At 41.1% G+C, this 26,692-nt stretch overlaps 1 protein-coding gene across 1 annotated transcript in view; it reads left to right on the forward strand.

Moving 5' to 3' along the window:
- LRRC2 (leucine rich repeat containing 2) overlaps window positions 1-26,334 on the forward strand; it is a 50,166-nt gene extending 23,832 nt beyond the window's left edge. Inside the window, exons 4-9 of the mRNA XM_055279836.2 lie at window positions 4,309-4,465; window positions 12,092-12,228; window positions 14,943-15,088; window positions 17,461-17,616; window positions 23,213-23,349; window positions 25,792-26,334. Coding sequence (XP_055135811.1) covers window positions 4,309-4,465; window positions 12,092-12,228; window positions 14,943-15,088; window positions 17,461-17,616; window positions 23,213-23,349; window positions 25,792-25,841 — 783 coding nt within the window. The 3' untranslated portion in view covers window positions 25,842-26,334. The remainder of the gene's footprint in view (window positions 1-4,308; window positions 4,466-12,091; window positions 12,229-14,942; window positions 15,089-17,460; window positions 17,617-23,212; window positions 23,350-25,791) is intronic.
- Window positions 26,335-26,692: the final 358 nt, after the last annotated feature.

Here is a 26,692-nt window from a genome sequence, read left to right on the forward strand (position 1 = left end):
TCTCCTGCCTCAGCCTCCTGAGTAGCTGGGACCACAGGCACCCCTCACCACACCCGGCTAAATTTTTGTATTTTTAGTAGAGACAGGGTTTCACCCTGTTAATCAGGATGGTCTCGATATCCTGACCTTGTGATCCGCCCGCCTCGGCCTCCCAAAGTGCTGGGATTACAGGCGTGAGCCACTGCACCCGGACGTAAAGCGCGTTTAATGTGCCCGGTATGGTAAGGGGAATGGGAAGATGGTTAGGATTCAGAAGGCTCGGAGAGACCTCCATTGTGAACCAGGTGGATGGCGTCCTCAAAACTTGCAATCTCTTTGTCCCCATACTCCATCCCCTAAGCTATACTCTGTTGTGACTGAGTACAGGAGAGTCCAGGAAGGCTCTGGGCCCCACGTATTCATTAGAGTGAATTTCAGTTACAATTTTCCTCCCCCAGAGAGCTTGTGCTTCGGCCTCACCTCTGACTAAGGAGTGAAAGGCTGTGTGTGTTAAGGGATTTTTCAACCTCTTAGAGTGCTCTGTGGCAGTGAGGGAGTTGTGGCCTCTGAAGTCACACCCGGCAGCCTGCCTGGCCCCTGCAAGAGGTCAGGAGGGAAGGAATGGGCTGTGGAGCTTCTGGGGCCTTAGGGACTAGGTAGAGATCTGCTACAGCCCTTAGGGCTGGCTGAGGCTGTGTGGCCAGCTTGGGCTGGGGGCTGGGGCTCCTGTTTTGAGCCAGAAGCTCTCAGACCCCAGACCCTGCTCTTATAGGGGAGATCCTCAATTTTATTTTCCAACCCTGCAATAGAATTTTTCATTTTTACTACCACATGTTTAATTTCCCAGAGCTGTTTGCTGTTTGTTTCTTCAAATGGATGAATTCTGTGAAGTGGCTTTATTTTTCCACTTTTACAGATATCTCTTAATCTTAGCTTTTAAAATTTTGTTCTGTTTTTATTTTGCAGGGTAATGGCTTTTCTTAGCTATCTTGGGATCAATCTTTTTTTTTTTTTCTTCTTTTTTCTTTTGTTTGTTTTTTTGAGACAGAGCCTTGCTTAGTCACTCTGTCTGGAGTGCAGCGGCATGAACATGGCTCACTGTAGCCTCTATCTCCTGGACTCAAGTGATCCTTCCACCTTAGCCTTCTCTGTAGCTGGAACCAACAGGTGCATGCCACCACACTCGGCTAATTTAATTTTTTTTTTTTTTAAAGATGGAGTCTCACTTTGTGGTCCAGGCTGGTCTTGAACTCCTGGGCTCAAGTGATTGTCTCGCCTTAGCCTCCCAAAGTGCTGGATAGTTTTTTTGTGGGGTGGGGGGATGTTTTCTCGTTTCAGAGTTTCCCTTTTCTTTTAGGGTATGTGTCTTTATCTTGGATGTTGGGACTTTTCTTGGAGGTCTGGAGATACTGGGTTGTCCAGAGCACTAACAAGCTGACCAGAAGCTCTGAATGTGTGTCGGCCACACTTAGCTTTCGAGGACCTTGCTGTAAAGTCCTCATCTCACTGGTGCCTCCCCTCTCCTATTCATGATTATTCATGAATGTTCATGAATGCACATTCATGATTTGTCTGGAGCTGTGGGAGCATACAGAGAAGGATCTTCTTAGTTCCTGGGACAGAGAGAATCTCAGCATTCGTCACTCATCATCTGATTGCCGCCTCCCCTGCCTCAGCTGTGCCTGAGATACCCCAGTTCAGGGACTTTGTTGAACCTCCTCCAGTGACTAAGCCTCAGCTTCCTACTGGTGGGGAGCAGAGGTAATTGCTCTGTGGCATGGATGGGGGTCAAGGTTCTGGTCCTCAGACTTTGAACCCGATCTCTTTCTTTGGGCCCTGACTTCAGCTCTCACTTCCAGGGGTACCAGGCTCTTCTACCGCCGAGTCTCTGGTGGCTTCTGGTGAGAAGCCCAGGTTGTATCCCAGTTGTTTCTGCTGCTGGTCTAAGATTGAGCAGCTCTGGGAAGCCAGGTTACCATCTTCCAGCTGTCTGGTTATCCACATTTTGCAGCTGATGTCTCCTTTCCCTTTCTCTTTGCCCTTCTACAAAGTTTATGGCACCTAAAAAGTTCCTGTACTGTTGTCTTTAATGGAATTTTGGAGAAGAGCAAAAGTACATGCATACATTCAATCTGTCATTTTTACTCGATTCTTTTCATTTCTATTTCATGTGATATCCTAATTTTTGTTTGTTTGTTTGTTTGTTTGAGACGGAGTCTCGCTCTGTTGCCCAGGCTGGAGTGCAGTGGCATATTCTTGGCTCACTTCAAGGTCCGCCTCCCGAGTTCACGCCATTCTCCTGCTTCAGCCTCCCGAGTAGCTGGGACTACAGGCGCCCGCCACCACACCCGGCTAATGTTTTGTATTTTTAGTAGAGACGGAGTTTCACTGTGTTAGCCAGGATGGTCTCGATCTCCTGACCTCGTGATCTGCCCGCCTCGGCCTCCCAAAGTGCTGGGATTATAGGTGTGAGCCACCATGCCTGGCCTATCCTAAATTTTTCGTGTTAAAAATAGTCATGAACATAATTTTAGAAATTTAATAATCTTTCATGTGTGCCATTATTGAAAGAGTGGAACGAGATAGGTTATTTATGAGGGAGTCAGTACATTGAAGTTTCAACGAAGAGATTGTGATTATGAGCCTGTGGTCAGCTCCCTGATGACCCAACTCATTTTGTCTCAGTTCCAGGAGGCAACCCTCTGGTGTGGTGCAGGTTCCATTCAGATCAAGAGGTGTCGGGACAGTTTGCCAGGACCACTCGAAGGGGGCAGGTGGTAACTAGGTAGTCGGCTGCAAAAGCAGTGGCACAGGGCCCTATGCTTGGTTTAATGCTCTGTGCTCACCATCTTGAACTTCTTAATTTTTAACAAGGTGCCCGCATTTTCATTTTGCACTAGGCTCTGCAAACTCAGTAGTGGAGCCTCACTGTAAATCATTCACTTAAATGTCTTTGGGGTTTCAGCTTTCCTCTTCCAAAAGGGCTCACTTTGCCTATCAATTTTTTTTTTTTTTTTGAGGTGGAGCCTCACACCAGGCTGGAGTGCAGTGGTGCTATTTTGGCTCACTGCAACCTTCACCTACCCGGTTCAAGCGATTCTTCTGCCTCAGCCTCCCAAGTAGCTGGGATTACAAGTGCATGCCACCACACCCAGCTAATTTTTGTATTTTTAGTAGAGATGGGGTTTCACCATGTTGGCCAGGCTGGTCTCGAACTCCTGACCTCAGGTGATTCACCCACCTTGGCCTCCCAAAGTGCTGGGATTACAGGCGTGAGCCACCGTGCCCGGCCCACTTTGCCTATCTTATGGTACTGTTGCATGAGATAGTACTAGAGTGAAAGCACTTTTGCAAGTTAACGGCTTAACCCACACACAGGATGGCAATGGTTGTAAAGCACATTACAAGTACCAAGTACAAAAAAGAAGGATCACTATGGACTCCATTGCTCCCTCCACCTCCCCTTCAACTGCCATGGAGTTTTCCACACCTCATCCCACCTCCACCCTGTGCTCCAGCCACTTTGCTGATGGTGCATTGTGGTCAGCTTCTGAGGTGAGGGGACCTGTGTGTCTCGTATTTGCCCCACCCCTCAGTGCTGAGCACCCCTCAGCTGCAGTGGGGGCTTGATAACTCTCGGTGAATTAGATTTCTTCAGCTGGATAAATAGCCTCCCTAACGTCTTTAAATGCTTCTTGCTTGACACCTTTACAGTTTTATCCCAGAACATTTGAGCTAGGGGAGGCCTTGGACACTGAGTTCATCAATGTCATTTCAGCAGTGGAGACCCAGGGAGGTGGCGTGACTGAAAAATGGCAGGGCCTGGGCCAGAACTCAGGTGTCCCAGCTGTCTTTCTCATGCTTTTTCCCTTTCATAAACTCTTAAGAATATTTGGAAATGTGGTGCAGCAAATATTAGAGGTTTATCAAGTATTTCTAAAAGCAACTACAGACAAAGGGAAACGAAGCGCAAATTTTGAAATCGAATGTATAGACAAACCTTAGGGGATGTTAAGTTGGTATGTTGCAAATAAATAATACATATTGTGGCTGTAAGTGTGAGTCTGGTTTTTTGTGTTCACTGGGATTTAATTTTAATAACATCATGAATTCACGGCAGTTTTGAAATAGGGCTAATATCCTGTTGTGAAGTTGATGACAACTGTGGTATCTTTGGTTTCTTTTTGAAATGGCTGGAGTGCTGGTGGTTAAGTTTTATGCTCTCGTGTCTGCTTTCTCTCTTCCTGTTTTAAAATAAATGCTTGGCTTTACACGGCTTTGTGCACACGGAGGAGCTAGTCCTGACTGATGTCATTCTTTCTATTTTAGGAGCTCCCAGATTCATTGAAGGAGCAGACACACCTGAGAGAATGGCACATAAGCAATACCCTGATTCAAATCATTCCTACATATATTGAGTTGTTTCAAGCGATGAGAATTCTGGATCTGCCAAAAAACCAAATCTCATATCTTCCAGCAGAAATCGGTATGTCAACTTAGCAGGGGTCTTCGGGCTTCTGGTGTGTTAAACAGGCAGCTGTCAGGCAGGTGACAGACACTGTGCAGACACCGTGTTTCCTTTCCAGCTGCCCCAGGAAGTGGCTGGGCAGGGCAGTTTCGAGGCTCCCCAGAGCTGCTTGTTTGCAGCATCCGTTTGGGCGGTGAGGTTGGCATCTCACCTGTATAACTCAGCACATGGGACACTTGCCAATTGCTCAGAAACCAGAAGTTTCATGAGTGAGCAATACTTTGTTTAGGAACTCTGTGTTTATTTTCTTTTAGTTTTAAACCTATAAAAATGCAATATGCTTATTATAAATGTAATGTATTGTTCCTATACATTAGTCCATTGATAAATCTAGTTTAACTTATGATGTCTTTTTTTTTTTTTTCCTTGAGACAGAGTTTCTCTCTTGTTGCCCAGGCTGGAGTGCAATGGCACAATCTCGGCTCACTGCAACCTCTGCCTCCCTGGTTCAAGCGATTCTCCTGCCTCAGCCTCCCAAGTAGCTAGGATTACAGTCACATGCCACCAGCTGATTTTGTATTTTTTTTTAGTAGAGAAGGGGTTTCACCATGTTGACCAGGCTGGTCTCAAACTCCTGACCTCAGATGCTCTGCCTGCCTTGGCCTCCCAAAATGCTGGGATTACAGGTGTGAGCCACCGTAACCAGCCTATGTCTTTTTGATGGATCAAAATTTTATAATTCTCAGTCATTATTCAGTTGTGTTATCTTAAAATGAAAATAAGAGTGATCATTATTGCTTCTCTTTTTCCTGGGGTGTGAGGAGTGAAGGTCTGGGGCTGCACGGAGCTCCATTCTTACGCATGTGCCCTGGGACCAGTGGTTTCAAATAGTTATGTGAAAATTTACCAGAAGCCAAGACCCTGTGGGACAGGTGGCTTGTGGGGCCTCTGGTGTTCGTACACATCTTGCTGGCTGTGTCAAGACTACAAGGCTCTGACCGCTCTCTTACCCAGGCCGATCTTGGGGATGTTTATGCACGTACTAACCTTGAGGGATGAGGTGACACCTGCTCCCAGGCAAAGAGCAGCCTTTCTAACCACTTGCTGTAAAAGCGGTGGGTTCCCCAAGCTCAGGGTTCTCAGCTGTGATGTATATTTGCATAGCATCTATCCAGGCCATCTGCGTCAGGCTTGGTAGACTTAGCTGTAAGTCCAACTCACATCAGTATGCTGTCTTGGACCAGGAGCCTTGTGTCTTCTGCCGGTATCCATGAAACAGGAATAGGCAAAACTTATTAGCTTCTAAGCAGGGTAAAATCAAATTCTAGACCCAACAAGGACGAGTACTTCTGTTTCCTTGCCTAGTTTCTGGAAAGGTAGAAATGACCTTAGAATTTTTATGACTAAAAAGTACCATTTTTGACACATAAGGGGTCATTTACCTCCTGCCCCTTTATTTTGCAAATTGGAGAGACCCACTGACGTTAGCTGACTGAATCATTTATCATTTACATATTACACTAAGGAACTTCTTCAGAGCCTGGCCTAGAAGCCAGATTTCACTATTTGCAGGTCATTTTTGGGCAAGCTCATGGTATATTTAAATAACTGGATAGAGTTTCTGAGGACTGAGTTACTTTTAAAAACGCTTTTTAGGCTGGAGGCGGTGGCTCATGCCTGGAATCCCAGCACTTTGGGAGGCTGAGGCGGGCAGATCACTTGAGCCTAGGAATTTGAGACCAGCCCGGGCAACATGGCGAAACCCCATCTCTACAAAAAGTAAACAATTAGCCAGACATGATGGCACGTGCCTGTGGGATGATCGCTTGAGCCCAGGAGGTTGAAGCTGCAGTGAGCGGTGATGGCACCGCTGCACTCCAGCCTGGGTGACAGGGTGAGACCCTGTCTCAAAACAAACAAACAAACAAACAAACAACCCTTTTCAAGTAGGAAGGTTCTGTCCTTATACATTTGAGAAACCACAGTGGTTGACCTAGACTCAGGGATCCTTGCCATCCTCCACCTGGGCTTGGGAATCCAGTGGTTGGCAGCAAGATAGATGGGGTATTAAGCATGGATCCGTCAAAAGGGGGGCATCAGAGCATCACCATGGGATGAGTCATGCTCACAAGTTGTCTGAAATGTCATCAGAGGTGCTCCACTTAATATGTGTTTTTGTTCATCTCTTGAAATGTCTTCCTTGAAATTATTTCCAGCAAGATTAACACCTGTTCTTTTTTAACTTCCCACACTACACCAATGTAATATTCATTCTTTCCTCATGAGCCTGTTTGATTTGAGCAGTGGTCTTCACCCTGGCTACACCTTAGAATTCCCCAAAGAGCCTTAAAAATCTAAATGCCCAAGACCCACTGCAGACCAATTCTCTGGGTACAGGGCCAGGAATCAGCATTTAACAAACTCCCTACATGATTCCCATGTGCAGCCATGGTTGAGACCACTGGTGGGGGAGTGAGGATGTTATCCTTGCACACTCGGAGGAGGAGAAGAGATTGGTGGGTGAGGCGTATCCGTGGGGGGACCAATGTGGGACTGGGGCACTATACTTAATCTCTCTGCACTTCAGTTTCTTCATCTGTAAAGTTGGGATAATAGTTGTTGCTGTCATTTAGTTGTTGCGAGGATTAGATAAGGCAATAAACACCAACATATTGGGTACATAGTTGTTATTCCAAGTGATCATTCAAGTGATTATTCCAAGGCACTCGAGTCCTGTTGAAAACATGATGTCATCCCCACAGACCTCATTCATGTGCAGGGAAAACTATTCAAACATTCTAGAAAGGTGTAAAATGTAAATCAAGCCTCTCAGTAAGCGCTAAGTTTCCTGAGTATTCACATTGTACATACACTCATGCTCTTCTAGAGACCTACGTTGTAGCTATTTATAAACAGACATGTAACCATGCATGTTAAATATATTTACACACATGGGCTTACACTGTGTTCTTCAGTCTGTGCCTCACATGTTTCCCCCGATCACCCCATGAAGGCAGAGGTGGACTCTAGGATCAGGCTCCCTGGCTCTTTGACTTACTGGAAGGTCACCTTGAGCAAGTCATTTACTGGTTTTCAGTTTCCTCATCTGTGAAATGGGGATAACAAGAGTACCTAGTTCACAGGGTTGTTGTGAGGATTAAATAGATAATACATAGAAAGCATTTAGAGTAGGTGAATCACTGGTATTCACTAGCCATTATTATTGTTATTACTATTATTAGAATCATCTTTATGTTAATGTTATTTTTCAGTATCAGAACATCTAAACCTTCCCTATTCTCCTTAGTAGCTGAGTGATGATTATGGCATTATTTATTTAACTTGTTCCCCAAATATTTTAAAATTAAACTTAGTGAATTGAAGACTGACCTAAGATTCTGAAGACGCAGATGTTATCTAACTTCGAGTAACTTGAGCACATATTTTAATTTTTTAAATCTTAGTATCCTCATTTGTAGGATAAGGGGTCAGAATGATCTTTAAAACATCTGCCGCCTCTAAAATTCTCTAGTTGAATTTTTTTTTGTGAGTTAACCTATGGGAGGGAGGGAGACAATAAATCTCAGAGGCTTTAATACTCTTTCTATACCAGACTTAAGTCATATATGTATTTTATCCAACTTACAATTTTCAGTCTATTTCAAATCAATGGAATATAATTTATCCAAATACATCCATAACTTAGGCAAAGACAGACCATTCCCTTCTCACATGGCCGAGACATATATCATATCTCCAGTTTGGAAATTCTTATGACATGTGAGTATCACAATTTTTCATCATTATATAGGAAATTCTTAAGAAAAGAACACAATAATAAAGAGGGAGATGTTCTTAGAATGATTTAGGTAATTTTCTTTTTTATTTTACTTTGTTATTATACTTTAAGTTTTAGTGTACATGTGCACAATGTGCAGGTTTGTTACATACGTATCCATGTGCCATGTTGGTGTGCTGCACCCATTAACTCGTCATTTAGCATTAGGTATATCTCCTCATGCTATCCCTCCCCGCTCCCCCCACCCCACAACAGTCCCCAGAGTGTGATGTTCCCCTTCCTGTGTCCATGTGTTCTCATTGTTCAATTCCCACCTATGAGTGAGAACATGCAGTGTTTGGTTTTTTGTCCTTGCGACAGTTTACTGAGAATGATGATTTCCAGTTTCATCCATGTCCCTACAAAGGACATGAACTCATCATTTTTTATGGCTGCATAGTATTCCATGGTGTATATGTGCCACATTTTCTTAATCCAGTCTATCGTTGTTGGACATTTGGGTTGGTTCCAAGTCTTTGCTATTGTGAATAGTGCCGCAATAAACATACGTGTGCATGTGTCTTTATAGCAGCATGATTTATAGTCCTTTGGGTATATACCCAGTAATGGGATGGCTGGGTCAAATGGTATGTCTACTTCTAGATCCCTGAGGAATCGCCACACTGACTTCCACAATGGTTGAACTAGTTTACAGTCCCACCAACAGTGTAAAAGTGTTCCTATTTCTCCATATCCTCTCCAGCACCTGTTGTTCCCTGACTTTTTAATGATGGCCATTCTAACTGGTGTGAGATGGTATCTCATTGTGGTTTTGATTTGCATTTCTCTGATGGCCAGTGATGATGAGCATTTTTGCATGTGTCTTTTGGCTGCATAAATGTCTTCTTTTGAGAAGTGTCTGTTCATGTCCTTTGCCCACTGTTTGTTTTTTTCTTGTAAATTTGTTTAAGTTCATTGTAGATTCTGGATATTAGCCCTTTGTCAGATGAGTAGGTTGCAAAAATTTTCTCCCATTTTGTAGGTTGCCTGTTCACTCTGATGATCATTTCTTTTGCTGTGCAGAAGCTCTTTAGTTTAATTAGATCCCATTTGTCAATTTTGGCTTTTGTTGCCATTGCTTTTGGTGTTTTAGACATGAAGTCCTTGCCCATGCCTGTGTCCTGAATGGTAATGCCTAGGTTTTCTTCTAGGGTTTTTATGGTTTTAGGTCTAACATGTAAGTCTTTAATCCATCTTGAATTAATTTTTGTATAAGGTGTAAGGAAGGGATCCAGTTTCAGCTTTCTACATATGGCTAGCCAGTTTTCCCAGCACCATTTATTAAGTAGGGAATCCTTTCCCCATTTCTTGTTTTTGTCAGGTTTGTCAAAGATCAGATAGTTGTAGATATGTGGCATTATTTCTGAGGGCTCTGTTCTGTTCCATTGATCTGTATCTCTGTTTTGGTACCAGTACTATGCTGTTTTGGTTACTGTAGCCTTGTAGTATAGTTTGAAGTCAGGTAGAGTGATGCCTCCAGCTTTGTTCTTTTGGCTTAGGATTGACTTGGTGATGTGGGCTCTTTTTTGGTTCCATATGAACTTTAGTTTTTTCCAATTCTGTGAAGAAAGTCATTGGTAGCTTGATGGGGATGGCATTGAATCTATAAATTACCTTGGGCAGTATGGCCATTTTCACGATATTGATTCTTCCAACCCGATTTAGGTAATTTTCTTCTAGTACTTGCTTCTTGATACTCTTTGAGTTATTAACATGGAGTATTTTGAGTAAATCCTCTTTTTTACCAAACGTAAGTATTGAGAGCATCTAGAATAAATCAATTTTCACATGTGGGGCAAAACGAAAAGAAATGAAAACATATTAATTCAGAGCATGTTTCTCTCCTAGAGGAGCAGATATATCTCCTTACAAACTAGGGATAAATGAAGAAACACTCAGCTGCAGGATCTGATGCTCAAGCATAGTGAGGAATGTGGGAATGAACAAAGGATTTTTAGCTCTTTTATGTTGAGCAGCTGAATTTTGTAAAGGAGGTGGGGTTTGATCTCTTATCGTGTTTTCTTATAGATCTATTGAGGGCTGATGGAGGGGAGGAGTCAGGGAGGTGTGATTACTAGACAGGGTATTCTTTATCTCATTATTAGAGCAATTATTTTTGACATTTGACATCAAAGAATTAAGAATGACAACGAGTGGTGCTCTTAACTTCTTTGTGAAACTCCCAAGAAATTATCATTATATGGATTTAAAATAGCTAATTATTGGAATTACAGGTGATCCCTAATTTACAATGGTTAGATGTAAGGTTTTTCAGCTTTTTGATGGTGTGAAAGTGATGTGCATTCAGTAGAAACTGTACTTTGTTCCTAGAAGGGTGCGGCTGCTAGAAAGAAAGAAAGAAAGAGAAAAGAAAAGAAATACAACAAAAAAGAAAAGAAAAGAGCAGCACTATTTACAATAGTAAAGAGTTGGAACCAACCCAAATGCCCATCAATGACAGACTGGATAAAGAAAATGTGGCACATATACACCATGGAATACTATGCAGCCATAAAAAAGGAGGAGTTCCTGTCCTTTGCAGGGACATGGATGAAGCTGGAAGCCATCATTTTCAGCAAACTAACACAAGGAACAGAACACCAAACACCGCATGTTCTCACTCATAGTGGGAGTTGAACAATGAGAACACATGGACACAGGGAGGGAACATCACACACCAGGCCTGTTGGTGGCTGGGGGGAAAGGGGAGGGAGAACATTAGGAAAATACCTAATGCATGTGGGGCTTAAAACCTAGATGATGGGTTGATAGGTGCAGCAAACCACCATGGCACATGTATACCTATGTAAGAAACCTGCATGTTCTGCACATGTATCCCAGAACTTAAAGTAAAACAAAAAGAAAAAAAAAAAGAAAGGAAGGAAGAAAGGAAGAGAAAGAAAGAGAAAAAAGAAAGAAACAAAGAAAGAAAGAGAAAGAAAAGAAAGAAAAGAGAGAGAGGGAGGGAGGGAGGGAAGGAGAAAGGAAGGAAGGAAGGAAGGAAGGAAGGAAACTGTGAGTACCTATACAAACATTCTGCTTTTCATTTTCAGTGTGGTATTCAATTTATTACAGGAGACATTCAACACTGTATTATAAAACAGGCTTTATGTTGGATGATTTTGCCTAACTGTAGGCTAATGTAAGTGTTCTGAGCACATTTAAGGTAGGCTAGGTGAAGCTACAATGTTTGACACGTTAGGTGTATTAAATGCATTTTTGACCTAATGATATTTTCAACTTATGGTGGGCTTATTGAGGTGTAACTCCATCGTAAGTTAGGCAGCATCTGTATTTAAACATTTTTACTCAAATATTGTACGGTATGGTAATTCCTTAAGCTGCTCCTTGGGCTCTAGAAACAAGGAGCCTCTATACAATTCACTGTGCTCCAGTTGTAGTATCTTCCCCTTACTGGAAATTAGGTCTGAGGGCTTTGGGAGAACAGGGAGTAGGTAGGCAGCTTCATTTCAGCTGGAAAAGATCCCTGGGCATTTCAAGAAAGAATAGACTAATCAGTTATTTAAAAATATGACACACTGAAGGCATGAGCCTTAAAAGTTTTGTTTTAGATTCTGTAATGTTGGACCCTTATCACACTGAAAAACTGTGATTTCCAGAACCTTGGGGTCATGATGCTACAAGATAATGTTCATCAGATACACCCCCCAAAACCCAAATACTAAATTATGTTTAGTTCCTTCCCTATCATTATTTACAGAGCTGTTTACTTCTTAGTTTTGTTTTTTGTTCTTAAAAGACCATAAAGGACCTATTCAATGGAAGTTAACTTTTTCTAATGACAGGTTGTTTGAAGAACCTGAAAGAGCTCAATGTGAGTTTCAACCACCTGAAGAGCATTCCTCCAGAATTGGGAGACTGTGAAAATCTAGAGAGACTGGATTGTTCTGGAAATCTAGAATTAATGGAGCTACCCTTTGAAGTAAGAGATAAACATTTCTGCACTACGATTTACTTTTATTTGGTTTATGACATAGAATGGCCTATAATATGGCAAGAAGTTTTAACATATGAAATCTATCTTTATTATATCACGTTTTCCTGACATTTCAATCACCGTATACTGGTCTTTAAAAACTCTTTTTTTTTTTTTTTTTTTTTTTTTTTTTTGAGATGGAGTCTTGCTCTGTCACCCAGGCTGGAGTGCAGTGGTGTGATCTCGGCTCACTGCAGGTTTTGCCTCCTGGGTTCAAGCAATTCTCCTGCCTCAGCCTCCTGAGTAGCTGGGACTACAGGTGCACACCATCACGTCTAGCTAATTTTTGTATTTTTAGTAGAGATGGGGTTTTGCTATGTTGGCCAGTCTGGTCTCCTGACCTCAGGTGATCCACCTTCCTTGGCCTCCCAGAGTGCTGGGATTACAGGCGTGAGCCACCGCACCTGCCCTTCTTTAAAAACATTTTATACTAGGTCAGAACCCAAATTTAAGTTCAGAAATGCTATCAAAGGAAAACCAGGCAAAATTTCACACAAGAAATTTTTATTTAATGCTTGTTAATGGTTGTAATATATGATGCCTGTTGTCTCTAATGCAGATCCTGATTTATTTATCCACAATGGTAAAATTGAAAATAAAAGTGGTAAAATTTTTTATATACTCATAGCAAAACTTGTAGATGATTAAAGTAGTCCTACAGATAGGATTTAAGAAATCCACTGATTTAAAAATATTCATTAGTTTCTTTTGGTCTGTATTCATGGAAAAATGATTTTAAATCATTTTCTGATAAAGTAGAGCGCATAAAAGTGAACAATTTTTAATGCCAAATTAAACTCAATAAGCATCTCATGCTGGAGCGAGGCAAGGATGTCACAATCCTACTGGTAATTAATGAGCTAAAAATGGTGATTGCTGGTGACAAGGCACGGGACACCGATTGCCATCCTAGAAGGGGCATTATTTTCCTTTCCTGAATGCTGCAGGGTAGGAGGAAGTGTCTGCTTCTAAGCTGTTAGCACCCATTCTACCCTAGGAGATGCACAGCACGGGTCCTGGTGAGGGTGCACAGCCAGGGGTCATGGTTCCCTGCACAGATCCACTCATCTCCCAGTCTTTTCCAGTTCAGGCAATGGCTCAATCTTCACACAGATGTTAAGGCTGGAAGTAAATTAAGTCATCCTTAACCTCTCTTCTCCCATGTGCCATATCCAATCCATAAATAAATCCTGTTGAGCATGCCCTCCAGAATATACTCTGTCTAACCATTCTCATCACCTTCCCACTGCCACCCTGGTCAAGACAGTGTTGTCTGTCATCTGGACTGGGGCAACAGCCTCCCTGTTTGCTTCTCTGCCCATTCTTCTACCTTTTCCTCCTTTATTGAAGTGTAATCCACACACCATACTACTCACCCATTCAAATTTAGGCCATTTCCATCACTCCTTCCCCACCCACTACCCCCAATTCTCTCTTGCTCCTTTGATATGAATCCCCATTCCCACTCCCAGGACTAGGCAACATGGGAGGTGGAGGCTGAGATCTCTCCACTGCACTCCAGCCTGTGTGACAGAGTGAAACTCCATCTCAAAAAAAAAAAAAAATCTAACTATAATTGTTGAATTGTCTCTTTGTCCTTTTAATTCCATCAGTTTTTACTTCATATATTTTAAGTTGTTAGTTGCATATATATTTATGATTCTTGTATCTTCCTGACATACGTCAGGGGAGCTCCTGCTATTGACCCTTTTATTATTATGAAATGTCTTTCTTTATTCTTAACAATATTGTTTCTTAAATATAATTGGTCTGATATTAATATAGTCACTCTAACTCTTTTATAGTTATGTTTTACACGATATGGTGATATGGTTTGGCTGTGTCCCCACCCAAATCTCATCTTGAATTGCAGCTCTCATAATTCCCACACATCGTGGGAGGGACCTGGTGGGAGGTAATTGAATCACGGGAGCAGGTCTTTCTTGTGCTGTTCTCGTGAGAATAAGTCTCATGAGATCTGGTGGTTTTATAAATGGCAGTTCCTCTGCATAAGCTCTCTTTTTGCTGCTGCCATGTAAGACGTGCCTTTGCTTCTCCTTTGCCTTCCACCATGGTTGTGATTCCTCCCTAGCAATGTGGAACTGTGAATCCATTAAACCTCTTTTCTTTATAAATTACCTGGTATCGGTTATGTCTTTTTTGTGTGCAGTGGCATAATCTCAGCTCACTGCAACCTCCACTATCCGGTTTCAAGTGATTCTCCTGCCTCAGCCTCCCAAGTAGTTGGGATTACAGGTGTGCACCAGCACATCCGGCTAATTTTTGTATTTTTAGTAGAGATGGGGTTTTGCCATGGTGTTCAGGCTGGTCTTGAACTTCTGGGCTCAAGCAATCTGTCCACCTCAGCCTCCCAAAGTGCTAGAAGTACAGGCATGAGCAACCACACCCAGCTTGCACTGATAATTTATAGCAATATAAAATCCTGGAAGGCAGCCGCAGTGTATTATTTATCTTAACTTCCCTACGTGTACACAGTGAATGACACATCTGAGGTGCTTCAAAATACGTACTGTATTGATCTGCTTTGCATATATTCATAGAAATGCCTTTGGGGAAGAAATACCAATCTTAAAATTATTAGTTGAACTTAATTCCCACTCTTATAAAAGTAATTAGAACATTTTGTTATTCATTTCTAGTTAAGTAATTTGAAGCAAGTTACATTTGTAGATATCTCAGCAAACAAGTTTTCCAGTGTCCCAATCTGTGTCCTGCGGATGTCGAATTTGCAGTGGTTGGATATCAGCAACAATAACCTGACCGACCTGCCGCAAGATATAGACAGGTAGCTACTTGCATTCTAAGGTGAGGTGTATGTATTAGTTACTAACGCTTCGAACACTGTTAACATTTAAAACATGTACAGTACATGAATGTTCTTTGGAATCAACTAATTTTCCAGAATTTATTGTTTCCAGGAAATCAGTTTCCAAGGAAATTATAGAATAAGACAATTTCCAGTCTGCATCATACATGTATGTGTTTACGTGCATTTGAACACATCTTCATTGTCTTGATGAACTTTAATTTGCTTTAGTCTTCCATAGAATGGCACCATTAACTTTCCTTCACTCTACAGAAGTGGAAAAGTTAATTTATTAAGTATAGAATAGAAGCATATCACTGTATGTTTAGAATATCAATGAGGACAAATTTTATTAGTTTCACTTATTGATTCATTATACATAAACTTTCAAACAAAATTGATATACTTAGCCAGGTTTTCAAATTATATTCTTTCAAATCAAAAGTACACATATTTTTAAATTTTTATTTTTGGTTGAGACAGGGTCTTGCTTTGTTTCCCAGGCTGGTCTCAAACTCCTGGGTGCAAGCAATCCTTCTGCCTTGGCCTCTCAAAGTTCTGTGATTATAGGCATGCCACTGTGCCTGGCCCAAATTATATTCTTGCAGCTATTTCATGTTTTTTAAAATAAGAATTATCATGTAAGATTCAGTCATTCACTTATGATATTATTAGACTCCAGTATGGCAAGCCTAGAGAATGGGATGGGTTTAAAGTGGTAAAGGAAACACAATCTCTGGCATCCTGGAACCTACAATTTATTTTATATTTATTTATTTATTTATTTATTTATTTATTTATTTATTTATTTATTTTTAGACAGAGTCCCGCTAGCTGACCCAGGCTGGACTGCAGTAGTGCAGTAATGGCTCACTGCAGCTTCGACTGCTTGGGCTCAAGCAATTCCCTCACCTCAGCCTCCCAAGTAGCTGGGGCCACAGATGTGCGCCATCACACCTGGCTAATTTTTTAAAATAATTATTTGCAGAGACAAGGTCTTGCTGTATTACCCAGGCTGGTCTTGAATTCCTGGACTCAAGTGATCCTCCTGCCTCAGCCTCCCAAAGTGCTGGGATTACAGGCATGAGCACCATGCCTGGCCTACAATCTTTTTTATAAAGAAACACAAGCAAGCTATGATGACACAGAGGCCAGCAATGGCTTAGGCCTGAATGCCATCTTGTGTGACTTTTCTTTATTCCTGGTACATGCGATGTGTATTGATGCTTTCTAGGCTTTTGAGACTAAGAGGGAATCTTATAGTTTGCAACATGGGAACTTTATGAAATATTTTTGGGATTAGCCAAAGTTTTGGAAATAAATGAAAGAAAAATTCCCAGGGGGAGGCCACTGAGTTAGAATAAAATGGAAAACAGAATAAGACATATTTGGAACATATTTTGCTCATTTATTTTTCACTCTGCAGTTGCCTTCCTGTCTTAAAGTTGGAAGATGTGATGAGAGAAGGATAATGACTGGGTTTAAAGATGTACAAGAGGAGGCCGGGCACAGTGGCTCTTGGCTGTAATCCTAGCACTTTGGGAGGCCAAGGAAGGAGGATTGCTTAAAGCCAGGAGTTCAAGACAAGCCTAGGCAACATAGTGAGACCCCGTCTCTCTCACTAAAAAACAAAAAGGTGTACCAAAGGAAGTACATTGCTAAAATCTGTTTATTCTCATTTCAATTCTAGTATGATTGCCTTCCCATGCCCTGTTAACCCTTGTAAATGCAGTAGACTCTCAGAAGGGACATACTGATGTTTGAGGCTCCATCATGGCCTAGTGTGTATTGTGCAGTATGCTTATCCCGCTGCTATAGCTGTGTCTTCAACTGGTGATTAAGTCAGTGAAAACTTACAAAAAATCATGTCACCTGGCATGACTTTAGTTATTTAAAACTTAGGCAGAGCATAGTGGCTCATGCCTGTAATCTCAACACTTTGGGAGGTTGAGGCGGGCAGATTGCTTGAGCCCAGGAGTTCAAGACCAGCCTGGACACTATGGCAAGACCCTCTGTCTCTACAAAAAATACAAAAAATAATTAGCCGGGCATGGTGGCGTGTGCCTGTAGTCCTAGTTACTCAGGAATCTGAGGTGGGAGGATCATTTGAGCCCAGGAAGTTGAGGCTGCAGTGAGCCGAGATTGTGCCACTGCACTCCAACCTGGGCAACATAGTAAGACCCTGTCTCAAAAAAAAACCAAGAACAAAACTGAGAATAAGTTGGTTCTTATAAAGGTCACATGTATAAAATAAAGTAGGGACTTCCTATTAGAATTTATTTGTAATTCATGTTGGTTTTCTTAGCTATGATGCTAAGTCCAGTGCTATGATTGTTTTTACCTCTTCTTAGGCTAGAGGAGCTGCAGAGCTTTCTCTTGTATAAAAACAAGTTGACCTACCTTCCCTACTGCATGCTGAACCTGAAGAAGCTCACTCTGTTAGTCGTCAGTGGGGACCATTTGGTGGAGCTCCCAACTGCCCTTTGTGACTCGTCCACACCTTTAAAGTGAGTAGCCCAGAAATCCCAGTAGACACAGTCAGACACAGGTAAGGAGTGAGAAGCACCGGAGCCTGGGAAGCTGTCTCAGGACCCGGATTAGATGGCTCTCATACTCTGAGAACCTGATCCCAACTCACAGAAGTTCTGGTGACTTTTTATAGGATTTTGGAGTTTGTGGCATATGACACAAGGAAGAGGCATAGGGTTCAGAGGATTTCTGCACAAATGCTGCATGCTGGTTGATGGTGTTGTGAGACATATGTCCAGGGCCTGTGATCTCTCGCTCAGTGCTCACATCGCTGCTGGCCTGGAGGGGTCAGCAGATGTTGAAAGGACCCTCCCTGGTTGCTTCACCCTTCTTTAGGTTTCCTTAAGTGAACCTATAAACCACCCACAACTAAGAAAAACCATCCATGCAAATGTACTCCAAATAGCCTTCAATCTGGGGATGTGGAAGTGGACTTGAAAAGTCCTAGCTCCGCCCTCCCCTGAAATGACTCCAAGGCAGCTGATGGCTCCCTGGCAGCACAACCTCCCAGAATCTGGAGCTTTGGGGTTGCCCCATTAATTCTACCTGAGACCATTTTTGTCCATCCCTAGCGGTTTGGGCCCTCCCCACATTCTTCACACGAGGCTGCTCTAGTAACAGCCACCTTCTCTCTGTCCAGAGACCCATTGGCCTTGAACACCAGGTGGCTCTTCACACAACCACTAGCGAGAATATTTCCCCAGGGCTCCTAGTTCTTCAGTGGTAAGAGCTTACTGTCAGCAGAGTTCAATCTTATCTTCCTGTCCTTGCAATAAATGCATGGCAAACAAATAAAGAGGTTCGACTGCTGGAGAGAAAGAGACCAACTTCATATCTGCATAAGCACAAGATAAACAGGGTGTAAGACATCTCACACATGCCCTACTCCGCTCCTTCCACTAGAACAGGTCTTCCACTGTGCTTGGCTGTGTGTGGAATATTGTTTGAATAAGAAGAAGACCACTGGTGAGAGGGGTAGCAGGAGTCTTCCCCAGAGCCCCTTCCACATCCAGCTCCTGGAAGCAGGCTTGGCAGCTTCACGTCTCATAGCAGTCAGGGTAAACCTGTCACCTAACTAAAGTAATTTCAAATGATATAATTGTAGGACTCAGAAATCTAAGAGAATCAGATGGAAGCTCTTTGAATTATTGAAATTTCAATAAAAGAGGATACAGGTTTGCATAAAAATTTAATAGCTTACTGATTCTTAGAAATAACCTGTAGCAGTTCAAGACCAGCCTGGCCAACACGGTGAAACCCCATCTCTACTAAAAATACAAAAAATTAGCTGGGCACAGTGATGGGCACCTGTAATCCCAGCTACTCAGGAGGCTGAGGCAGGAGAATCGCTTGAAACCGGGAGGCGGAGGTTGCAATGAGCCGAGGTCACACCACTGCACTACAGCCTGGTGACAGAGTGAGACTCCATCAAAAAAAGAAAAAAAAAAAAAAAAGGAAATAACCTGTAGAAAAATAATGGAAGAAATGATGACATTAATAATAATAACCAAAAATCTAAAATATCTAGGAAAACCTCTAGTGAAAATAGTTCTCTTACATGAAGAGTATTAAACAGTCTTCCCAAAGAATAATAAAGAAGACTTGAATATTTGAAAAAGGTATAATGTATCTTTTCCGGGTGAAAAGGTGGTAAAGATGTGATTTCTTCCAAAAATTATACTTAAGTGTAATGTAATTCCAATCATAACACTAATGGAATTTCTTTTTCAGAGCTTGAAAAATGTATTTGACAGTATATGTAGAAAGACAAAAGCTAAGGACAGTAATAATAATTTTAGAAAACAAGAGTAATGTGACAGAACTTGGCTTATCAAGGATTATAGTGTGGCTGGGCACAGTGGCTCATGCCTGTAACCTAACCCTTTGTGAGGGTGAGGCAGGAGGATTGCTTTAGCTCAGGAGTTCGAGACCAGTGTGGGTAACATAGCAAGATACTGGATCTACAAAAAATTAAGAAATTAGCCAGGCATGGTGATATGCCCCTGTAGTCCTAGCTACTTGGGAGGCTGAGGCGGGAGGATTGCTTGAGCCCGGGAGTTCGACGTTTCAGTGAGCCGTGATCACACTGCTGCACTCCAACCTGAGCAACACAGCAAGACCCTGTCAAAAGAAAAAAAAAAAAAAAAGCCTGGCTTGGTGGCATGTGCCTGTAGTCCCAGCTACCTGGGAGGCTGAGGTGCAAGGGTCGCTTGAGCTTGGGAGGTCGAGGCTGCAGTGAGCTGTGATTGTTCACCACTGCACTGCAGCCTGGATGACAGAGCAAGACTCTATCTGAAAAAAAAAAAAAGAATTACAATACATTTAGAAGGGGTGACCTCAAAATGATGCAATGCTGGGCAATGATTTGTAGGTGAGTTATTGGAAGAGAATAGATAGTCCTGAAATCAATGCTAATACATGATATAGGAATTTTCATAAGCAACTGGGGAAAGTATGAATGACTTCATATGGTATGAAGAAACTGGCTAGTGATAAAGCCTGTTCTTCACTTTATAGCATAAGAAATCTTGGAGTACATTGCTATATATGCCATATATAGTTAATATCACAAATATATGGTATAAATAGCATATAGAAAGAAAACTAGACCAAGAGACAAGTTAAATATAAAAAGAAAGTTATTAAAAGAATAAGGAATGCCATGTTAATGATGATGGCTTGATCCCTTTTAACACTTACACACTTATCCTTTATAAGAGCCTATTAAAATGAAAGGAAAAAATTTAAAATATGAGAAATCTCAACATTTTTATGAGATACATCAAGCAGACAGAATAGCAGTCATTGATGAAAGTAAGGTGAAACAGACCAAATGCCAGAGAACAAGCCGAGGAGCAGGCCAATCTGTCCTGAAGATGCTTGGTGGCCAGAAATTTCAGTACAGGGAGTTGTAGACAGAAATATGGTGCTTAAAACAAGAGGAAAAACGGAAGAATTTTTATATCAACAGGCACCCCCCAACCTCCTCCTTAATTACAAGGGGCAGACCACTCTGTACCAGCAGTCCAGGCCCCAGACCAAAAGCCTGAGATTTTCTCTAAGGTAGCCCTGGAGAAAAGACCCCAGAGTTCTGTGTTTGGCGACTGCCCTGGGGACCTGCTAGCTCCGTCCCTGAGTGATCACCCACAGTGAGGCCAGTACCTTGGCCAGCGCTGCACACATACTCAGGGGCCCAGCCAAATTCTACTGTCTCATTCTCAGATATGAAGGCATTACCAGCCTTACCAGATAGTTGTCACAAAAATGTAAATGTTATTTATTGATTTTCAATTTTAGAATCAAACTGCAGGCAAAAGAAAAGTGAGATGTGATTACACATCAGAATGTGTATAGTATTGACCTTAACAAAGTAAAAGTACACAATGTCTGTGATTGTGCTTTGAGATGCATCAAAAACAATGAGATGTCTGACATGTGGATAGATGGGTGGATAGATGTGTGAACAGATGGGTGGGTAGATGGGGGCATGGATGGGTGGATAGATGGGTGGACAGATGGGTGGATGGATGGTTGGAAAAATGGGTGGATGGATGGGTGGATAGATGGGTGGATAGTTGGGCGGATAGGTGTGTGGACAGATGAGTGGATATGTGTTAAAGCAAGAATAGCAAAATGTTCAACATGGAATCTAGGGGATTGTACATGGGTGTTCACTGTGAACTTTTTTCTACTTTTGTGAATATTTAAGAATTTTCATAATGAAATGTTTAAAAAGTAAAATAGTAGGTAAAAATTTGGAAGTGTGAAGGTTGGGAAACTGGAAAGAAGGGGAGAAATACCAACACTTGATTGAATGACATGAAAGTATTTGTCCTAAGGTAAAAGGTATTTTAAATAGATTAAGGAAAAACAGTGATAGACCAATGAAAAAAGATTGCTTTTGGGATCTGAAGAGTAATCAAAGGGAGGGTGAGAGACTATTGCTTCACAAAGAAGCACGATTACATTCTGAAGATTTAAAAATATGTACAATGATTACTTTGATTAAAAATTTTAAGAATGATAAAATGTAGGTATATTTCTTATTTTTGAATAGGGAAGGATGATAAACATTAACTCAGTGAAAAAATTATAAAGTAAGAGTTGAATGGTTCTATCTACATTAAACATTACAACTTTTAAACTTTCTCCATGTTCAGACATTAAATAAAATTAAAAGGAAAATGAAGTGGGAAATATATATGTATACTAAAATACAACACTCGTGGCTCATATCTTCCATATATACAGCCCTCTTCTATAATCCAATGAGAACACGCTAACATCTCAAGACAGCAGGGCCTGCAACTGCAACCAAAAACTATTTAAGAGATTTACTGTTTTGAATTGAAATAATTATAACATTTTTCACATCGATACATCTTTGAAAATTGTGAAGACGGAAGATCAAATGCCATTTGGGTTTCCCCGCTTTAGCTTGTGTGTGTGTGTGTGTGTGTGTGTGTGTGTGTGTGTGTGTGTGTGTTTTAGCAGTAGTTCATCTTTCATTTCATTTTATTCTTATTTTTTCAGAGATGAGGTCTCTCTCATTCTGTTGCCCAGGCTAGAGTGCAGTAGTGTCGTCATAGCTCACTGGAGCCTTGACTTCCTTGGACTAAGCGATTCTCTTGCCTCAGCCTGCCGAGTAGCTGGGATGACAGGCATGTGCCACCACACTCAGCTAATCTTTTATATTTCTTGTAAAGATGGAGTCTCTCTATGCTGCCCAGGCTGGTCTCCAACTCCTGGCCTCAACCGTATCCTCCTGCCTTGGCCTCCTAAAATGCTGGGATTATAGGCATGAGCCTCTGTTCCTGTCCTATCTTTTATTTATTTATTTATTTGTTTGTTTATTTTTGAGATTGAGTCTCGCTCTGTTGCCCAGGCTAGAGTGCCATGGCGTGATTTCGGCTCACTGCAACCTCTGCCTCCCAGGTTCAAGCAATTCTCCTGCCTCAGCCTCCTGAGTAGCTGGGATTATAGGTGCCTGCCACCACACCCAGCTAATTTTTGTATTTTTAGTAGAGACGGGCTTTCACCATGTTGTTTAGGCTAGTCTCGAACTCCTGACCTCAGGTGATCCACCTGCCTCAGCCTCCCAAAGTGCTGGGATTACAGGAGTGAGCCACTGCGCCCAGCCATGTCCTATCCTTTAAATACCCATTTTGTGGGGATTTTCCTTAAGTCCTTTGTAATTTGGACACATCATTTTAAAGTTGGATGTCCCTTACTGGGAGTAACATCAAACATTGCATGACGACATGCAGCTGTGAGGATCTGCCTGAGAGGAGGTGTTACTGTCCACTCCATGGCCTCCTGTCCTCTCTGCCTGTGACTAAGGAGCTCTCATTTCCCCATCAGGCCTCTGAAAAGTCTGTACTTTAAAACTGGCTCTATATTACTGTTGGATTATTCCACACTGGAATTCCACTGGTGATGCTAGTATCATGTGGTCAATTGTGACTTTTAAAGATAAGCCAGAACTTGGGATAGCAGAGGTTATTTTATGTGAGGAATTTTGCAGTTTAAAATGCACAGGTGATAATGTGATACTTTCCATGCTTTCTCGAATAGATTTGTAAGCCTTATGGACAACCCTATTGGTAATGCCCATTGTGAAGATGGCAATGAAATAATGGAAAGTGAACGGGATCGCCAACATTTTGATAAAGAAGTTATGAAAGCCTATATTGAAGACCTTAAAGAAAGAGGTGGGTTACTCATATTTAAAAATTATTTAAAATTAGTGTACAGACTTCCACTTATGGAATACATTTGTTAATAGAAGTCAAATTGACAAAAAGTTTATTGGTTGAGGGGCATGTTACTTTGTAAATTATTTTTCCATTTACCCTCCAACACACTCCAAATGATACATTTCCTTAAAATATCAAATTGTCCTAGTCCATTTGAATGCTTGATGAATCATCCACTGTTGGACAGAGAGGCTGGGAAACGTGCACTTAAAATGTCAGGGTTGCATTACTAACCATACGTGAGTTTTTAACTAAACGATATTGACAAAGTAGTATCCTAAGTTACTAGAAAAATAAGATGTCATTTCAAAATCCATTTACATTCAACTTTTGAAAAAGTTATCTCACATAAATCAAGAACACTTACATAAAAATCACAAAAGGGAAAGCACAGAATGGCCGATTTGTGCATAGATGCATTTAGTTTTGGTTCCCATAGGGTGGTGAGAATACAGAGGGGCGAGGGGGGTCAAGTACCTCAAGAAAGGGTGGGAAGGCTTTTTCCCAGCGCCAGATTCTGGCGGCTGTTTCCAAAGGAGTGGAGAGATCCTAATGGTGTTCTGGAAGCCTTAAGACCTTCCTTCCATCACAAGACAGCTTCCCTAGGAAAAAAGGCATACATCAGTCTTTGGTCTTCTAATCACTGCCTCCTTTCTGGGTGTGGATGCCTGAGAGTCATTCCTTAATTTTTCAGTTCTTTGATGAGCTAGGTGCAGACCTGGCAGGAAGAGAGATGTCCCACAAGTGGATTTAGGAAGGAAGCAGCACTGGCCCTGGGCTTCTGCTGATGAGCATCTGTGGGCAGGCTCCCTTAGCCACCCTCAGAAAATGGCATGTATGAGCATGCCCCTCCCTCATCAGTAGATGTCTGAAGACGATTAGTCACATTCAGATAGTTAGAAATGATGGAAAGTGTCACTTATTGGGCAAATTAAAAATTGTTTCAGCTAAACTAAAATTTCTATATGGTTACTTTTAATCTGTTTGGATATCCCTAATTTTGAATGCTGAACTAATATGAAATAAATTACAAATTTATTGTAAATGTGAAACTGAAATAACAGAACCATTTGTTTGTCAAAATTTACCTTTGGGTTGTATGGTTTTCCTCTTGTGAGAACCTTTAGTGTTCCATTTTATTCATTTATTTATTCATAATTATATTGTAGGGCTATTATGTAAAACTGCAAGAAAGAAAGAAAATAGGTGTTAAGTTTTGGATCTATGTGGCCAGCAATAGCAATTTGCTTTTAAAATTAATCAATTTAAATAAAATAAATATGTTTATATGTTATAAAATATCATTTAATAAATATATTATTTATTATTAATTTTATTGATAATATATTAGTTATTATTTACTTAAATTAATTTATTTTAAAATAATTTGCTTTTAAAAATTAACTTTAGGGATGATAGATTTTTAATTTGTTCACTTATTTCTAAATAATAATAATTTATTCTGTATATATTCATATATATTAGATTGAACACATGATATTGCTAATATTTAGCTGGTTTTGTGCTACAGAAATTACACTTTTTAATGTTTCAACCTAGATATGGTCAGGCATGTGCTCTGAATTTTAAAAAATTTGTTCGTTTTCTTTTCTTTATCATGGTGTCTTCCCTGTTTTCCTTCTTTCCCCATCAGACCAATGTCTGAGTGAAAAAATAGTAGATTTAATCTGCCCACAAGGACCTACAACCTTGTGTGATTCAAGAAGGATGAGGATGTGAAGCCCTCACTGGTCCTCAAGCTTTAGTGAACATAGGAATGAGAGTTTTTACTCATCAGGCCTGGGGCAGGGCCTGAGAAAGTACACTTCTGACCAGCTCCCTGGTGATGTTGATGCCTTGTGTCTGAGAAGTACACTTTGAGAACCATTGGTATAGACCATCCTTTGTCAAAACTTTGGCTGTGAAGGGAGAGAGAAGAGGGGTCAGCACCTAGTGGGAAGAGCAAGGCTGAGAGAAGGTTTACTTTCAAAGATCATGTATGGTTTAGGAACAGCCCAAACTTCTCTTATAAACGGTACCCTCTGCCACCTACTAGCCACAGTCCCAAGTCCATGACCATCTATTTCTATTTTGTCAACTATTAATACTATAGGGTCATACAGCTTCCAAGATCTTGATGTAACTGTGAGTTGGCTGGAAAGATGGCCAAAGAATGAAAGTTAATGATTCTTAGATATAAACGTTTCTAAAGTTGGACTGCACATTTGTGATGGCTTACTTAACGGTGACAAATGCATTATTTATCACCTATACAGTATCTCTGTACTTAAAACATGAAGTGACAATAATGAGTGTATTGACATAGGCCATAGCATGTAGTTAGATTTCATAATAAAATGGTGAATGATTGAGCATATTTTTTTCTTTCTGTTACAGAATCTGTTCCCAGCTATACCACCAAAGTGTCTTTTAGCCTTCAACTTTGATATCCATCAGAAGACTGCAAATCTCACTACTCTCTGGAGCTATATATAAATCTTTGTTATGATCATGTCATATAGGAAGAATGGCTTGTGCTTAAGGACAAAGTCTAGAAACCACTATCATAGTTGCTAAGAAAAATGGTTTTCAAATGTCAAATACATGAATATCTCCCTCCATGGACTGGAGAATTGAAAAACTGGTTTATATATTGATATTTCCAGGTTCATTTGCATACATTTGTTTCCAAATAATGCACATTTAATATGTTTTAAAATGTCTTATTTTTAAGAATTATAACTAAAAGACCAAATACTGAAGTTAAGTGCATTGTTTTCAGGAATCAAAAGATAAAGGGGCCGGGTGTGGTGTGGCTCACACCTGTAATCCTAGCACTTTGGGAGGCCGAAGTGGGTGGATCACCTGAGGTCAGGAGTTCCAGACTAGTTTGGCCAACATGGCGAAACCCTATCTCTACTAAAAATACAAAAAATTAGCTGGGCATGGTGGCAGGTGCCTGTAATCCTAGCTACTCAGGAGGCTGAGGCAGGAGAATCACTTGAACCTGGGAGGTGGAAGTTGCAGTGAGCCGAGATTGTGCCACTGCACTCCAGCCTGGGTGACAGAGCCAGACTCTGTCTCAAAAAAAAAAAAAAAAAAAGATAAAGGGATGGTGAAAAAAGCATTTATATTGGACTAATCAGATGAGAGTATTTTGTTATTTTGAAAGAGTTTATTTCTTTTACTGAGAAAAATCTTCCTTGAGTTTATATAAACTGCTATTTCCATATGTTTTAAGTTATATTTTGGCGACTGTAGACTCCCAGGAGAGACTTGTAGGTACAAGCTAGGCCTT

The sequence above is a fragment of the Symphalangus syndactylus genome, chromosome 1 (assembly GCF_028878055.3).
Source record: "Symphalangus syndactylus isolate Jambi chromosome 1, NHGRI_mSymSyn1-v2.1_pri, whole genome shotgun sequence".
NCBI classification, from domain to species: domain Eukaryota; kingdom Metazoa; phylum Chordata; class Mammalia; order Primates; family Hylobatidae; genus Symphalangus; species Symphalangus syndactylus.